Source organism: Perognathus longimembris, chromosome 7 (genome assembly GCF_023159225.1).
Source record: "Perognathus longimembris pacificus isolate PPM17 chromosome 7, ASM2315922v1, whole genome shotgun sequence".
Lineage (NCBI taxonomy): Eukaryota > Metazoa > Chordata > Mammalia > Rodentia > Heteromyidae > Perognathus > Perognathus longimembris.
In genome coordinates, this window is record NC_063167.1 from 2182538 (window position 1) to 2200215 (window position 17678).

A 17678-nucleotide genomic window follows, 5' to 3' on the forward strand; every position below is an offset into this window, starting at 1 on the left:
ACTGCTTCCCAGATACAGACTCCCGCACCCATGCGGTCCTTGTGTTCCTCCTGCTACCAGGAGGGGTGCCGCATACCGCTGTGACCTGAGGCTGCTGAACACGCTGTCCACACACGGGCTCCTGCACCGTGAGCCCACGCGTGGGCGGAGGCACTGACTCTTCTCTGGTGGTGGGACCGACGGACTCATCCCATGTGTCAGGTGGGTTCGCTGCCACCCAGCTACAGCCCGTGCCTAGGTACCACGTGCGATCAAAGCACCATTCCGGGCGGAGAGCTCACCCTGCTCACCAGCACGAGGGCAGCTACTCGAGCTGGAAGGACATATTTCCCTTTCCTTTTCCCTTGTCCTGTCTCCTTGCCTGCTTCCCACGTGGGGTGGCCCGGGAGTGGGCTCGCAAGCTCCGGGCAAAGGCACTGCGCTCCTCTGCGGCCCCAGACCACAGGGAGTGGAGGGAAACTCAGGACAGCAGAAACAGAGCGCTGGATGCTAATGCCAGCCTGGCTTGAACGCTCACTCTCAGATGCGCACAGAGCTACAAAAAAGCAAGGGAAGGGTGACAGTGTCCAGGAAGAAATGCATTCTTTTTTTTTCCTTTTTTGGTCTGTGTGGGGCTCGAACTCGGGGCCTGGGCATGGGCCCTGAGCTCTTTTACTCAAGGCTAGCACTCTTGTTTTTGAGTGGTTAATTGGAGATAAGAGTGTCACAGGGACTTTTCTGGCTGGGCTGGCTTCTAACTGATTCTCAGATCTCAGCCTCCTGAGTAGCTAGGATGACAGGCGTGAGCCCCTGGCGCCCAGCAGAAATGCATTCTTTACCTGACTAACCTAACTGTAACCCCTCTGTTCACAGCTTTATAATAACAAGGAAGATAACGTGGGGAAAGCATCAGTGGCTCTCGGGCTCTGCAGGTGCTGTGCAAGTGGACACGAGCCCCCGCACACGCCGCCGCGGGCCCAGCAGGGGGCAGGGCTGGGCGGCTGCACCTCTGGCTGCATGGCATCGGGACACAGTGGGGGCTACGCGGGGACCAGGCGGCCCCCCAGCCATCCGGGGCCACTGTGGAGCCCTGGGACCTGGGGCGGGGAGGACTCACCGAGATCACAATGTCCTTCATGGCTCTTCGGATGAGGAAGACGGATGCTCTCAGGGTGTTCTTTAAATCTTCCTTGGGGGTTCCAACGGGCAGCTCCATCAGCCTTTTACACAGAGCGAGCAACGCGTCCTCTCGGCATGACCACATCTTGGAATAGGCCCCGGCCACCTGCCACAAACACGAGTCTGCCTTCGCTGCAGGGCACCATGGTCCCCACCCCATGCAACATCCCCTGGACTGCGCAACCTGGACACATGGCTTATTTTTGTATGAAGACTGTTCTAGTGTCAGGCTGTGTATCAGACAGCTTTTCCCTAACAGAGAAACCACATGGACGTTAAAATGTGACTGGCGCAGACATTTCTAAGCCAAGGCCCAGGGAGAGCTGGGCCTCTTTTGGACACTTTGGGAGCAGCCGGCATTTTCCAGGGGAGCTGGTCTTCAACATGAAGCTTGGTCTTAAATAAATGCTCATCCACACGACCTGACATTTTAGCTCCTATTTTCAGTGGGGCTTCTTCGGGGACATCAGGAACATTCTAAAACAAGGCCTGGCTGCTCCCACCTCCTCCCTTCCCAGTGTGTGTGCATATGTGTGCATCTGAGTACACTTTGGGTTCTCTTTTTTTTTGTCGATTGTGGGGCTTGAACTCCGGGCCTGGGTGCTGTCCCTGAGCTCTTCAGCTCAAGGCTAGGGCTCTACCACTTGAGCCACAGCACCACTTGTGGTTTTCTGGTGGTTAATTGCACATTAGAGTCTCACAGAGTTTCCTGCCTAGGCTGGCTTTGAACCGTGATCCTCATGTCTCAGCCTCCTGAGTAGCTAGGATGACAGATGTGAGCCACCAGCACCAGGGCCTGGGTTTTCTTCTTTACCAAGGTCTCTCCCAGCACGTCAATGGCGAAGCTGGCTTCTCGCAAGGCCTTTTCTGTCAGGGGCTCCGGCTCCACTGTGCCTCCCCTCTGAGCACCACGAGAGTCTGCCTCACTAATTTCGGGGTCCCCCGAGGCATCCCCCTGAGGCTTGCGAGTGGCTGGAAGAGGCCGTTCGTCATAGGGCAGAGTCTCTGTCTGCGGTGGGAGGAGAGGAAGCGGTGAGGCTCTGGGGGGCCGGGCAGGGCTCCCCCACAGCTTTCCACTCCTGCGGGAAATGAGGGATCCTAACGGTGCATTTCCTTAAATAGCAGCATCATCAAATTACTTATGATTATTATATCATCACAGTACTTTCTACTGCAAGTGGGACGTAAATGACCAAGTTAGGCCAGGCTTTCTACTATACGGTCTTTCTAACCCACAACTAGGTGAAACAGAAATCCATGTGACTCGAATGCTTGCTTCCCTCCCTCCCTCCCTCCCACCCTCCCCTCTTCTTCTTTCCTTCTCTCCTCCTCCTCCACCCCCGGCCATGTATTACAAGATACACCGTTGGATTAATGTACGGATTTACAGACACGCTTCCCTGCCAGGGAAAGCTGACCAGCGTGATAAACACCACCGGTTAACAGCTCCACCAAGGAGGAGCCACTTCAGTTCAGTCACACAGGTTATAAAAGTGACGGCTATTCTTTTCTTTTTCTGACAAGATCATGATGTTTTCCTAGTTTATTGCCTAGGATTAACTACCAAACTTGACTTTAACAGACATATTTCTGGTAGCTGACATTTAACAAGCTCTCTCTGCCCCTGCCTAGGCCCATTCCATTTTTTTGCCCACCAGACCAGCTAACACTGAAACTAATTTATGCTGGGCACTGCTGCTGATGCCCCCTACCCCCCAAAGAAGATGGACTTCCTGCCCTCATGGGGAGGGTCCTGCTCCCACGGGGACACAGCAGGCACGGAGCGGAAGTTCAGGGGATGAGCTGAGATCCGACCCACTTCCTGGGGAGGTGCGGTTGCAGTGCTGAAGCTGCCCAGCACGCGCTGCAATGGCAGTGCGCGTGCGCCCTGTGGAGCTCTGCCCCTGTTCCAGCATCGACTCCATGGTCAACGCTGAGAGGACTCAACAGCGACCTCTGCAGGGCATTTCAACTCCAGTCACCGGCCTCACGGAGATGGGGTGTTGGGGAGGTGACAGTGCTCCTCTCAGGGGCACCGCGGGACCAGGATGGAGCCGTGGCTCCCCGTGGACATGCTCTGGGGTGCAGGGGCCCTTTCTCTCCCAATGTGGTGCCTGAAATCTCTGCCACATCTCTCCTCCGCTAGAGGCTGGCGAGGTGTGTGGCTGAGGCTCACCTGGGGGGGCGAGCTTGAGGACCCCCGCTTAGCACGGGCACGCGCTCACCCCGGATGGTACAAGTGGCCAGCATGCTAGCTCTGTGGTGCCGGGGACCAAAGGGAGCTGAGCGCTAGGAAGAAACCCACTTCCTGCTCACACTGCTGAGCTCCTGAACCAAACCAGCCCTGAACCCCACATGATCGTTCACACTGCTAGTTGTAGGAGCCAACAAAACCCTTACTTCAAGTCCTGCTTTCTGTCACCTGACCAAGTCCACAGGCAGTACTGGGCCTGGAACTCAGGGCCTGGCACGTGTGAGGCCCAGGTGCTCTACCATGTGGGCCGTGCCCCGGCCATGCCCACGGCCTCTTGTTGGTGTTCAGTAATCCTAGAGTGCCAGGGTGGGCCTGGCGCAGGGCCTGCCCTCCACAGGCCTCGGGGGGTGCAGCCCCGTGCCGCGCGGGCTGCGGAGGAGGGACTTACAGGGTTTCGCGGCGGCACAGGGCCAGCGGCAGGGGGTGATGGGTCTGCTGCGAAGCACCGAGGCGTCGCCAGGGTGTGCGACGAGAGTTGCTCTTGAAGAACGGGGTCTGCAGGCGGGTTTTCGGGCCCCACCTCCGCTGGCTGCGGTGGCGAGGGCGCCGGCTTCTGGTGGCGGGGGCTGCCGGGGTGGGCCAGGGGCTGGAGGGGCAAAGCGCAAGGCCGTCGCATCTGGAGGAGAGGAAGGGGTGCTGCTCGGGAAGGGGACTCCCGCCCGCCCGCAGCCTCCGCGTACGGCGGGGCTCCCCCCGCCAGCGGCCTGTGCGGTCACCCTGGCCACAGTTAGGGTCGGGGCTACAGAGTCACTACGCACACCCAGATCCCAGTGTGAGCGTGGGTGTGTACACGCACCCCCACCCCCCTCCCAGGGAAAAGCAGGATGGGGCAGAAGGCACTTGGGGTGGACCCAAACAGGCCTGGGCTGGAAACGGGGCACTGCCGTGCACTGTGTGGCTTAAGTGGCTTTGTGCCATGCCACCCAGGAAGAACGGACTTGGGGTCACCGCCCGGCGGCTCCCAGGCCTCAGCCAGGGCTCTGGCCCATCTCCTGCTTCGAGTGCTGGACAGGTGGAGGCACACCGCCACCCCATCAGCCTGAGGCCAGTAGCCGGGATGGAGGGGCTGGGCAAGGCCCGGGAACCGGCATTCCCCACCCACTCGGTGGGGCTCGGGGCCTGAGCTTCCTTCCTGCACTGGGTTTTGATCACCTGTCTACATGAGCTGGCGTGATGCCCGCTGGCACTGAGCTCTGGACGGAAGTCACACCTTACACAAGAGGCCAGGGCTGGAGGGACAAGGAGCTCATGGACAAATGGCAGTGCCATGACCTCCCGACCCAGGTTCCCTTCCTCCTCTACTGTAAATGCTCAATGATCACATCATAGCAGAATCTGCCTCGCACTGGGTCCTCCCCCCCCCCCCCCCCGCTCTCCCCCACGTCCCCCCGGCCCCGCAGCATGCCCTCACCTCCGGCTCTCCTCCCTGCAGGAGGCCGTGCAGCTCCAGCTGCTCATACACCTGGGCGCGGTAGCGTGCCATCTGCTGCTTCTTCTCCTTGGCCAGGTCGTAGTCTTCCTTCTCCACGGCACAGCGCTTCTCCACCTCGTACCGCCCCAGGCGCTCGCCAACCTGTGGCACGGAACAAGCTCAAGAGTTCCAAGGTGGGCTGGGGATATAGCCTAGTGGCAAGAGTGCCTGCCTCGGATACACGAGGCCCTAGGTTCGATTCCCCAGCACCACATATACAGAAAACGGCCAGAAGCGGCGCTGTGGCTCAAGTGGCAGAGTGCTAGCCTTGAGCGGGAAGAAGCCAGGGACAGTGCTCAGGCCCTGAGTCCAAGGCCCAGGACTGGCCAAAAAAAAAAAAAAAAGAGTTCCAAGGTAATGTTTCCTGTGGCACGCCTGGGCCGGGGCGGCGGCCACATGTGAGTCCACGTGGGAGGGCCACGCAGGAGAGCACTGTAGGACGGGCCGTGTCTCCCGCTGCCATCCCAGCACCCGTAAGCCGGGACCCTCACACGAGCTCTGAGGCAAGCCGCTGCCCGCCAGCCCCTGCAGCAAGTGCTGAGGGCCCTGGCTTTGGGCTGTGGTGGTGGTGAACCCTTTGGGATGCTCACTGTCCCCACCACCTGACCGAGACCCAGGACCGGGCCCTGCACTAGCTCCTTGGCTTTCGGGAACCTGCGCTCTGCGGTCTATCCCTGGCAAAGGGGGAGGCGGCTTCTCAGAAGCGGCACCTTTTGCAAGTCAGCGATTGCCTGCTTCAGTTTCTTGGCGTGATCGTAGCGCTCCTTCTGGACAGCTTCCCGCTTCCTCTCATCCAGCTTGCGTATGATCTGGGCGACTTCAGGGTCTTGGTACATGTCAAAAGCCAGGTCATCGAGTGGGGAGATGTAGTCCGACCTCCTGAGGGGAGAAAGGACCACGTAGGGCAGGTGGGCCCAGGGGCCCATGCTCGCCGCTGGGGAAAGGCGCTGTCTGTCCACAGCCGCTCTGGCGGGAAGGGTCGGGTGGCCTTCAGGCCAGGGCTTGAAGTGAGGGCGGCCTTTCTGCGGCTAGTGCTGTGCTCCTGATGCCTAGCTGCTGTGCAATGAGCCTCTGAGCTGGGGGTGCATTCGTTTGTTCGTTCACTCTTCATTCATTCATTCATTCACTCACGTAGCAAGTGTTCTAAGAGCAGATCTGGGCCAAGTGAGGCAGAAGCAAGAGGCCTGTGCGGTGCCTGAGGCAGATACAGCTGGGGAAAGTGAAGAACACAAAGGGTGGCCAGACCTCCCCCCCAGCGTGGATGTGGGGGCAGCAGTCCAGGCTCCACGTCGTAACAATACCACACTAACTCGGAGGACCACGAAAGGTCTGTATTCTTTAAGTACTTCTTAACAACTTATGTGACGTGTATCTAGCTCTAAAGTAGCCATAAAATGATCTTGCCCAACTGATCACTTGTGTCAGTTAAGACCTTTGAACTCTGCCTGTGCCCAAGGAGAGCTGATGGCTTCACTGCCTGTTCCTGAGGGACCGGAGACACCTCAGTGCCAGAACTGAGGCAGTCTCTGCAAGGCAAAAGGGCAGGTTGGCAGAATACCAGTCCCGGGGGTCGTAGTCTTTACAACCTGGCAAGGTATCCCCAACACTTGCTTATCAGCCCCAGATGCCTCTACAGGCATCCAGACACCCTGAAATCCAGAGCTCCGGAAGGGGCTTGTCACTGGCGATTCTGACCACTGCGGAGCAGGGGAGGGAGGGCTCTTACCCAGAGAAAGTTCCTTCCAAGGCTGGGTCCTCAGGGTTGTGCCCAAGATAATGGTCAATGAGCTTCTCTCTAGAGGTCTGTAAGAGCAAAAGATCTGCTTAGAATCTCAACACACAAGGGACGACACAGAAGTGTAACTTTAGTGTTAGCTAGCAAGCTGTAGCAAGATTCAGTGATCTTCTTGAGTAGAAGAGAATTTACAGTCGCTAAAATAATCTGACAATTATTCACTAGTCAGTTTTAGGAAGGTTTAAAACATATCCTTGTAATGGTGTTAATGACACGTTTCGCGATGAAAATAAATGACTTGGAATGTGACTCCCAAACTTACAATATTGTTCTTGTCACCAAAATCCGCAGGGTCTCCAATGATATTTATCGCAACCAAAGCAACCTAAGAAAGAGTTAAAATCAACAAAATGTTTGTTTGAGATGTCTCACACCTTTTATAACTGGTTATGAGCTACACAGGGATGATGTGCGTATCAGAGTGTTATGATAACATACAGAATTATTAGTTTAAAAAATGAATTATGTGCTGGGTGCTGGTGGCTCATGCCTCTTATCCTAACTACTCAGGAGGCTGAGATCTGAGGATCATGGTTTGAAGCCAGCCTGGTACAGGAAGTCCGTGATATTCTGATCTTCAATTTAAAAAGTTGGAAGTGGAGCTGTGGCTCAAGTGGTAGAGCACTAGCCTTGAACACAAAAAGGGACAGTGCCCAAGGCCCCAAGTTCAAGCCCCAGGACCAGCACAGACACAAAGATTATGAGAAATAATATCATGCTGAACCAATTGGCTATTCTAGCCATTGACAGCAGGGGAGAGGAACCTTTTTTCTGCCACATACTACTAATTGTGTATTAGTAACTTCATTCATGGGCCATACAAAACTACCAACACAGCAAACAGCCACAAGCAGCTGGACAGAAGCATGTGCCTGGCCCATCATATAGACCAAATGATTTCTAGGGCCTTCCATGGCTCGAGGCTGGATGTTCCCTAGGCTTGGTTGTTCAAGGCTGTCCACACATCTGGAAATATGGTTCTTAAGGTCCCTTTCTGCCCTGCATCTCTGAAGTCCCGTGTCCTGGTCTTCAGTGTTCGGCTGCAGGCCCAGTGCTACTCCAGGGAGACAGCCTAGCTGAAGCCAGGAGCAGTGGTTACCCCAAAAGCTTCTCTTGGTAGCAAAGTCTTCACACGCACACAAGAGAAAACACCCAACTCATAACGCTGTGAGAGGATGGCACAGAGGCACGAGTGTAGGGCATCAGTCTTACCTGATTATATATGTTGTATTTGTTGACATAGTTTTCATGAAAAATCAGCTTGAGAAATTGCCCGACTGCATCCACATAAACAGACTTTAGTTCCCGGGCTTTGCAACCTGTCTTTTCGTTGTCACAGAGAGAGACGTAGCTAAAACAAAAAAACACACACCAAGGAATATGTTGAAGACAAAAGTGCGGCTTTTCCTCCTGGACTTGACTGGTTTAAATAAAAGCTAGGCCTGAGTGAGAAGCCTAGAAAAACCCCTCAAAGTCAAATTCTCATCTATAGTGTTTTAAGAGTGGGATTAGAACTCAGGGCTTCACACTTCAGTGGCAAGCACTCTATCAATTCAGCCAGGCCACAGCTTTTTTTTTCCTTTCAGTTTCTCAGGTGGGGTCTTGGACTTCTGCCTGGGCTACAGGTGGTGTGCAATTTTCCCATCTCTGCCTCCTGGTAGCTGGGGTTACAGGCTTGGCTTGTGCCACCACGTCTGACCCTCTAACTGATACTCTCGAGGAAAGCTCTCTACTCGCAAAGTAGCCAGCAGGTGTGACATAGGAGACAGTGCTAGGAATGGCACAGAGGACCAAGACCGGGAATCCATGGACTGTTGAGAGCTCTGAGGGAGTGTGGTCAGGTTAACAGTCAATATTACCAAGTTTTAAATTCCATTCTTACCCAAGTCTGCGAAATCGCTCAGCTTGGTATGGCGCAAAATATTCTGGCAAGCTTTCACTAATGTAGAACTCGATTTTGCTCGCAATCATGTACTGGTGGGCTAGTAATTGTAGCTTTCGAATTCGACACCGCTCTACCATCTGAAGAACAATTTCTTGTGGAAACTGGCAGAACCTGTAAGTCAATGCACACGTGCTTGTGTTCCTGAGCAATGCCTGCAGCTCCCAGCTGCTGTGATTAGGCAGGAGCAGGCTGGAGAGGCTGCCAGGAGAGGACCGTGATCACATCCTGCCTCTGATGCTTTGCAGAGGCACGGCTGAGGCTGGGACCTGCCAGCTGCCCAGCATAAACCTTGCTTTGGCAACTAGACGAATGCTGGAGGGGAGCCTCAAGTTATTATTGATCCGAATGAATCAGTCTAACAAGGCTGGGCCCATGGACTGGGAGAGGCCAGGGCCTTCCTGCAGGGACTCGGGCAAACGCCTGCTTCCAGGGTTGGGCTAGCATTTTGGGACCACTTGCTGTGTGTGCCTGGGCTGGGGAAGCTCACACTCTAGCACGTGGGGGGCCCTACCCACGGAGGAACACCCCACAGCATGCACTGAAGCATACGGGGGCTTCTACCCACGGAGGAACACCCCACAGTAGACATGGAAGCATACGGGGGCTTCTACCCACAGAGGAACACCCCACAGCACACATGGAAGCATGTGGGGGCTTCTACCCACGGAGGAACACCCCACAGTACACACGGAAGCATGTGGGGGGCCCTACCCACGGAGGAACACCCCACAGCACGCACGGAAGCATGTGAGGGACCCTACCCACGGAGGAACACCCCACAGTACACACGGAAGCATGTGGGGCTCTACCCACGGAGGAACACCCCACAGCACGCACGGAAGCATGTGAGGGACTCTACCCACGGAGGAACACCCCACAGTACACACGGAAGCATGTGGGGCTCTACCCACGGAGGAACACCCCACAGCACGCACGGAAGCATGTGAGGGACTCTACCCACGGAGGAACACCCCACAGTACACACGGAAGCATGTGGGGCTCTACCCACGGAGGAACACCCCACAGCACACATGGAAGCATGTGGGGCTCTACCCACGGAGGAACACCCCACAGCACACATGGAAGCATGTGGGGGCTTCTACCCACGGAGGAACACCCCACAGCACACACGGAAGCATACGGGGGCTCTACCCATGGAGGAACACCCCACAGTACACACGGAAGCATGTGGGGGGGCCCTACCCACAGAGGAACACCCCACAGCACACACGGAAGCATGTGGGGCTCCTCAGGACAGTGCTGCGTCCCTGTGCAGGGCGGCCCTGGCCTCACCGGCTCCAGAGGCCCGAGCAGCCGCCCCACCGCTGCCCAGGGAACACGCGTGGACAAGGGAGGGCTGTCCAGGCTCTCCCAGCAGGCCCGACGCGCTCCCAGAGCTGCCCGTGGCCAGGTCTCCGTGGCGTCTTCCTGCGCTCTGGGCCTCCTGGACAGCCTCATTTTCAAACCACCCTTTGGTGACCCTGCATTCCTCTCAGCAAATGCCACTGTGACTGCAGTCACCACAGCGGCGTTCGCAGCCCCTTGCCGGGCCCCTTCCGGGGGGCCCCACTGTAGCCACCACAGCCTCCCCGACACCCAGGACCCCATCTCCTGGGTCCAGACCTCGCTCAGTCCACACACCCTCACTCTCAGCCCAAGTGGCCGCGATGCCCTCGCAGGTCCCCGTCGAGCCTCGAATGTGCCCAGGGCTCCCTTCTCTCCTCAGCCCCACAGCTTAGGGAGCCCCACGGGGCAGTGCCGGAGGCAGGCCCTTCTACATGGGGCGGGAGACCCGGCATTTCCACGCCGGCATCTGCGACGCAGCAAGCTCCACGGCCCAGCCTCATCTTAGGGCAACAGGGAAGCTCCTCTTCTCTCACTACGCGGGACCACGGCCTGGGTATGCAGCAGGCTGTGGCTGCACTCAGTGCCCGCCAGTAGGGGGAGCAGAGGAAGGGATGGGAAGGGGCTTTCTGGACTGGATCCGGCCGTGGGCATGGTGAGGACCAGCTCTGCACAGACACTGACGTTAGAGGGATATAGATCAGAACAGAGCCCGCTAAGAGGAGGGCTCTGGGATGTTTGCTTCTGGGGGCATGACTGCTGGTCTTTCCTAACCTATTTTCAAAGATGCAAAGGTTGTGTAGAGATGCAGCTGGGAAAAGGGTTGGAGAAAGGACTCGGTGCTTGAAGTAGACACTGTGTGTGTGTGTCTTTGTCCAATCCAGTGCTGTTTCAGATAGGAATCAGTCACTGATTTCAAACAAAGGCCTTGATCCCCGTGTTCTTTGTAAGACCCTTTCAGGAACACACAGTCCCTGAAGAAATGCAGCCAGCACTGACCTCAGCGGAAGGAAGGGCCTCAGGGTGACCTTTATGTGCTGGGTTTGAACCCAGGACCTTGCATGTGGGAGGCACGAGCTACTCTTTTGGCCTCTCTGAGGCGGCGTCTTGCTTTATAGCACAGGTTATGCCTGTGTGCTAAGTTGCCATGATCGCAGGCATGCCTCCAGAGTGCCATGATTATAGGCATGCACTGTCACATCTTGTACAGTCTCTTGAGTGTGGGCTTATCTTATAAGAGAAATAGGCCCATCCCATTTTCTTTCTTTTTTTTTTTTTGCCAGTCCTGGGGCTTGAACTCAGGGCCCGAGTGCCATCCCTGGCTTCTTTGTGCTCAAGGCTTAGCACTCTACCACTTGAGCCACAGCGCCACTTCTGGTTTTTTTCTATATATGTGGTGCTGAGGAATCGAACTCAGGGCTTCATGTATATGAGGCAAGCACTCTTGCCACTAGGCCATATTCCCAGGCCCTCAAATTTTCTTTAAGAACAAAAAGCCATTGAGATGTACAACACTGAAGCACAATCTGACAGTCCTGTAGCATATGACATCCAAGTTACAGTAACAGCAGAGACAGACCAAAGGAAGTCACGTGACACTGTCACACACTCACACACACACACACACACACACACACACGCCCCACTCCAGCTTCACCTTGGTGACCGCCATCCACTGACGGTGGGTGCATGGATCATTAGTTCCCGGGCACTGAAGCCGTCTTCGTGTCCAGAAGAGCTGACCACTACGAATCCAATCTTGTGGGGCATTCTGCACGCTTGGGCTGTGTATAAGAGCAGGGACATTTTCTTTAAAGGAATTCATTAACCTAACACTGAAAGTGCTAGTTCATGCACATCCAACGTACACAGTAGTTCACAAAGATTTTTTTCCATCACTTTTCACAGACATCTCTGGTCCTACTTAAAGTAGAACTTACCTTGATTTTCCCCAAGTACTTGTCCAAAAGTTAGGCTTGTGTTATGGGCTGACTCATGTCCCCAAAGATGTTCAGTCCCTACCTTGGTACATGTGAATGTGACCTTACTTGAATCAGGGTCCTAGTGGGTGTGATCCAGTGCAAATGAAGTGTTAAGGGTGGGCCCAATTCAACATGGCAAGTGTCCTTCTAGGAAGGGAAGAGGAGTGGGGCGCAGTTCAGTAGTTCAGAAGGAAGACACTTGACTCACATGTGTGAGGCCGTAGGTTTACTCTCCAGAATTGCCTCAAAACAAAAGCCAAACAAACAAAAAAAACCAGGGCTGGGAATGTGGCTTAGCGGTAGAGAGCTTGCCTGGCATGCATGAAGCCCTGGGTTCAATTCCTCAGCACCACATAAGCAGAAGAAGCCAGAAGTGGCGCTGTGGCTCAAGAGGTAGAGTGCTAGCCTTGAGCAAAAAGAAGCCAGGGACAGTGCTCAGGTCCTGAGTCCCAAACCCCAGGACTGGCAAAAAATGAAAATAAAAAAATCAAAATCTAACCACTGAGCGCTGATGGCTTACACCTGTAATCCTAGCTACTCAGGAGGCTGAGATATGAGGACCACAGCTCAAAGCCAGCCTAGGCAGGAACGTCCATGAGACTTATCTCCCTCCAATTAACCACCAGAAAACTGGAAGTGGTGCTGTGGCTCAAAGTGGTAAAGCTAGCCTTGAGCTGAAGAGCTCAGGGACAGTGCCCAGGCCAAGTTCAAGCCCCAAAACCGACAAAAGAAAAAAAAAAACCCACCAATAGTGCCAACAAAAACATGCATGCTAAAGAAGTGAGTAAAAGACAGACACACAGAAACATGGAGAATACCACACGGTGACAGAGGCAGAAGCCAGAGCCAAGGAGGAATGCCAAGGGCTTCTTTAAGCCCCCAGAGGCCAGGAGGAGGGTGGGACCTTTTCTCAAGCCTGCAGAAAAGGGAGGCCCTGCTGGCATCCCGACTTCACCCTTCCAGTTCCAGTTTGTGATACGTTGTGATGGCAGAAACAAAGGTTTTTTTTTAGTTAGGAAACTAATAGGGCCAATGTGTAAACTAGTAACCAATGACAAGGAGAGGCAGAGCAACTTACTCACAAGTGGTGTAACAGGAATTGATCACTAGGGTGACAGTGATTGATCACTAGTGTAACAAGAATCAATCACTAGGGTAACAGTACTTTAACCACTAAGGGAAACAGTAATTGATCACCTGGGTGACAGTGACTGCTCTGTGAAAATGATAGGTTCATAAAGTGCAAACTTGATGACTACAGAGACTGGATGATTGACTGACTCAAAGTATTTTAAATAACACTAGGAGCTGGGTGTCAGCAGCTCATGCCTATAATCCTAGCTACTCAGGAGGCTGAGGTCTGAGAGTTGAAGCCAGTCCTGGCAGGAAAGTCTGTGAAACCCTTATCTCCAATAAACTACCAAAAAAAGCTGGAAGTGGAGCTGTGGCTCAAGTGCTAAACAGCTAGCCTTCAGCAAAAGAAGCTCAGGGACAGTGCGCAGGCCCTGAACTCAAGCCTTAGGACTTGGCAGTAAACGATATAGTGTTGGCATAAGTATATCCACATAGAGGAGACTGAGAACGATCGTTCTCAACTTGTACAAAAATGAATTCCAAATAGACTAAATGTTTGGATGTTAGACAAACTGGGCTGAAACTTAATCACTAGGCACTATGTTGAAAATGAACTATATTAACTTGTGGGTGAGGACAGGAGGGGAAAACTAGGGGAAAGCGAGGGGGGGGAGGCATTGTTGAAAAACAAATGTCCTCCTTATCTGACTTACACAACTATAACCCCTCTGTATGTCACCTTTATAATAATAATAAAAATAAGAAATAACTAAACCATGTCTTATCAGTAAGAAAAATGCTGAAACTGCTAGCCACAAACATAGGGAGAATTCTTGAAGGTATAGATATCATTTTTCTGAACAGAACCCCAATTCCTCAGAAAATAAGAGTAAGCGTTGAAAAATGAAATTATATCAAACTAAGAAGCTTCTGAACAGCAAAGGCAACAACCATTGGAACCCAAAGAAAAATCTACAGACTAGGAGGAAATCTTTGACTGCTAGCTAAACACCAAAAGGGTAAGAAATACAACTGATAAATGGGAAAATGGACAGACAGTTCTCAACAGAAGTACAAATAAACACGTGGAGAACTGTTCTCAGTCAGCGGGTCAGCCGTAAAGGAAATGCAAAGCAAAACAACACTGAGATTCCATCTCACCCCAGTCAGACTGGCCACCACCAAGAAAACAACAAACGTTGGGGGAGGGAGGGCCTCCTGCACTGTGAGTAGGAATGAATGTACATTCATCACTACGAAATCCGGATAGAGGTTCCTGAAAAAAAACACAGAGCTATGACCCGATCCTACTATACCACTCCTGATATAAATCCAAAGAAAGGCGAATCACCACACCGCGGAGACTCCCACCCAGCCATGTTTACAGCAGCCAAAAGATGGAGTCAGCCTAGGTGTCCATCAGCTGATGGGCGGATAAAGACAATGTGGTAAATGTACACAATGGAGCATCATTCAGCTATGCAAAAGAATGGAGTTAGGTCCCTGGTGAAGTAAGACAGACTGAGAAAGATAAACATTGCCTGTTCTCTCTCTTATGTGGAATCTAGTTCTTAAAAATGAGTGATGGGGAGTTGGAGGAGTGGCTCAATTGGTAGAGCACCAGCCCGTGAGGGAAAGCAAGTGTCAGGGAGTGAGTTTGAGTCTCTGTCTTGGACCAGAAAAGAAAAAACAGGTTCTTCTTGGGGCCAGGTGCCTACAGGAGGGGAAGAATGAAAGGAGAGTGTGGTGTGGGTGAATGCGGTTGAAGCACTTTATATACATGCATGAAAACAGAAAACGAAAACTTTAAAAGTAGGGAAGGAGTCTGATCAAAGTACAGTTTGCATGTGCAGAAATATATCATGATGAAACTCCTTTGTGCGATTAGTAGTTTCTCATTAAAAAGCTCTACTCCCTCCAAATGCCCCGCACACAATGAAGAATTCACTGCAATAAAAATGCCAGAATGTAAAGAGTGAGAAAAGAACGTTCGCGGGGTAAGTTTTCCATGTTGTGATGTGATGGAGCCCAGCTCTGGCCCCCGTTGGATGGCAGCAGCACGTGGAGGGTGGACGGGGGTGTCTACTTCTGTGGCCTGGCACCCGCGCGGACGGTCCTCACTGGAAACAGTACCACGCTCCGATGGTCCTCTGGCCCTGCGGGGCTGCCCACTGGCTCCCCCATGCCGTCAGGTCCTGACCTGCACGGGGCAGGCTCCCAGCCGGGATCGGAGCGCGGAGCGCGGAGCCCACGCCTCCCCACGGGAAGGGGCTCTCAGGGGAACAGATGTTTGTGGTCCACATGACTCCATGCCCGGACTAAGCAGAGGGGCTGCTGGGGCCACCCGTGGCAGAGGCGCCCCACAGTGGCACCGGCTCAGGGCAGAAGGCCCCCTGTGAGGACTTCAATCACCTGCACCGCTCCCAGACTCCTGGGTACTTTTCAGTTACCAGCCAATTAAAGCCCTGCTGAGCAAGCCATTGGAGCTAGGTTAAATCACCCGGTGAACAGAAGAAAAAGAAAGCCATCCGTCACTAAGTCAGAGGACATTAGAAATGTCTCTGAGATAAAACACTGGTAACTGCAATTTTCTTTCAGAGGTCACTTGGAGCCGGGCTCGTTTTAACATGCCTGACGTGTGATCTCCATCTTCCTCCAGCTCACAGATTCACTGAGGACGATTGCTTCCATAAACCAACGACTGGCTGGCGCTTGCTAATGTTTCTTGAAATATGTGAGTAAAAACATAACGATATGCCACTAAAAGTCTTATCTTGTATAAAGTAGAGGACAACTCAGCTAAACAAACCCAGAAGATAACAAAAAGCAAATTCAAAACCAAAGTTGAGTGAAGTAGTGCCTTGTGTAGCCCCAGCGGCAGCTCCCTGTGCCCGGGAATGGCACAGACTTCCCTGATCTGCTAGGTCACTCGGGTTTCGAGCCTGGAGCTTACCTACCCCAACTGGCCACATCTGCCCTTACCACCCAAAGCCACCTGGTGTGCCAGGCTGTACTGAATACAGCCCTCTTCTCCAAGCCTTTCTTGGCCTGAATTCTAACCTCAAAATTCTAATGCCAACCTTCACTAACGCTCATGGGTAGCATCCTTGAACACAGAATTTCTCATTCATTCGATCACTTCTAAGGGCGGAACCTTGTCAGTATCTGCCTACTCTGTCTCAAGCAGCTAGGTTCGCATATCCATCAATATATCGTGTACCACAGTTACACACTGGATATTTACGTCCAAATATGAAGGTGTCTCCACTGCTGCCCCCAATACTAAAGTATTCACCCTGAAGATCTGCAGGATGATGACCGCGATGTGTGTGTGTGTGTGTTGCGCACGCATACTGGGGCCTGAGTGTTGTCCAGCTTTTTTGTTCAAGGCTGGCATTCCAACACTTGGGCCACAGGTCCATTTCCAGCTTTTTGCTGGTTAACCGGAGATTAGAAGTCCTACCAACTTTCCTGTCCAGGCTGGCTTGGAACTGAGATCCTCAGATCTCAGCCTCCTGAGTTGCTAGGATGAAAGACCAGAGCCACCAGCACCAGGCTCCACGACGGTACTGACATCTGAAAAATCATCCCCAAAGGCCCGAGTCGTCCATCCCTGAATGTCCTCCTCATAATAAACCTTCAGTGTCGCACGGAGACATTTCCAAGGCTTTATTAAAACAACACCACTGATCCTATGGAAGAGCCAGAGTCTGATGAATGCATCCTGCCAGCTGGTCTTCGCCAGAGGCGTGTGCGATCCCACCAGCACACCCAGCAGATGCCGCTTCTTCCCTGAGTGCAATCACTTTTCCACCCCCGGCCATGCTTACTTCTTGCCCCAGAACAAGCTAAACTAAAATTCAACAGTAGCAGCTTCCAGATACTTTGTTACACGATCACTGGACTAAAATGGTTTCTAGGCAAAGAAACTTAAGTGTTAGAATTAAATAACAACTTGGGGGTTGGGTGGCAACGAGGTACTTTTTAACAGACTGAAAAAGGCTTCGGGGAGACCTGGAACGTAAAGAGCAGCCGTCCACGGTGTTTTGGAAACCGGTCCCCGTCAGTGAGGCGCGCACTACAGGACGGGGCGGGGGCGGGGGGTGAGGGGGGAGGGCTAGGAATGCCTCCGACGCCCGGACTCGGGGCGCCGGCGGCGGGGCGGCCGCTAGGCGGGGCGGCCGGGGTGGGGGAGTGGGGGGGGGGGGAGCGGCGCCAGGCCCCGCAGGGCCGCCGGGCAGGGTGGCGGGAGGGGATGGACCAGGCTGGTGTCGGGCCCCGGCGGGACCGCGAGCCCCACGGATCCCTAGCAGAACGGAGACGCCCGCCGCCCCTCGGGTACCTGCTCAGCACCGACGACTGCGGCGGAAGCGCGGGCGCTGCAGGAGCGCGGTGGGCGGGCGGCCCTGCGATGACCGCCGTCCTCCCGGGCTCAGGGGATGCCTCCGCCGCCGCCCCGGGCCGCCCGCACCCCGAGGCCGCCGCGGCGGCGGTGGCAGCCGAGGAGCAGCCCGGGCCACCTCCGCCCACCGCCCGGGCCGCGGCCGCGCTCTCATGACAACCGGGGCCGGCCGGTGCCTCCGCGCCTGCGCGCCTCCACGCCCCGGCCTGCGCACGCGCACAGCGCCGCCGTCCCGGACTGCGCCTGCGCACGG

The 17678-nt window shown here is 54.2% G+C and overlaps 1 protein-coding gene across 6 annotated transcripts in view; it reads right to left on the reverse strand.

The window, feature by feature from the left end:
* Positions 1-17604, reverse strand: part of LOC125354493 (centrosomal protein of 104 kDa-like) — a 32910-nt gene extending 15306 nt beyond the window's left edge. Inside the window, exons 1-12 of one of the 6 annotated variants that reach the window (XM_048350118.1) lie at positions 17366-17604; positions 12011-12096; positions 11625-11751; positions 8561-8734; positions 7891-8029; positions 6941-7003; positions 6610-6686; positions 5594-5762; positions 4824-4985; positions 3801-4028; positions 1973-2167; positions 1097-1264 (exon numbers count right to left, since the gene is read on the reverse strand). In XM_048350118.1, coding sequence (XP_048206075.1) covers positions 1097-1264; positions 1973-2167; positions 3801-4028; positions 4824-4985; positions 5594-5762; positions 6610-6686; positions 6941-7003; positions 7891-8029; positions 8561-8734; positions 11625-11737 — 1488 coding nt within the window. In that variant the 5' untranslated portion in view covers positions 11738-11751; positions 12011-12096; positions 17366-17604. Of the gene's footprint in view, positions 1-1096; positions 1265-1972; positions 2168-3800; positions 4029-4823; positions 4986-5593; positions 5763-6609; positions 6687-6940; positions 7004-7890; positions 8030-8560; positions 8735-11624; positions 11926-11989; positions 12231-17365 lie in introns of those variants that run through there. The other 5 variants (XM_048350113.1, XM_048350117.1, XM_048350114.1 and 2 more) reach the window with 5 other exon arrangements.
* Between the last annotated feature and the right edge of the window lie 74 nt (positions 17605-17678).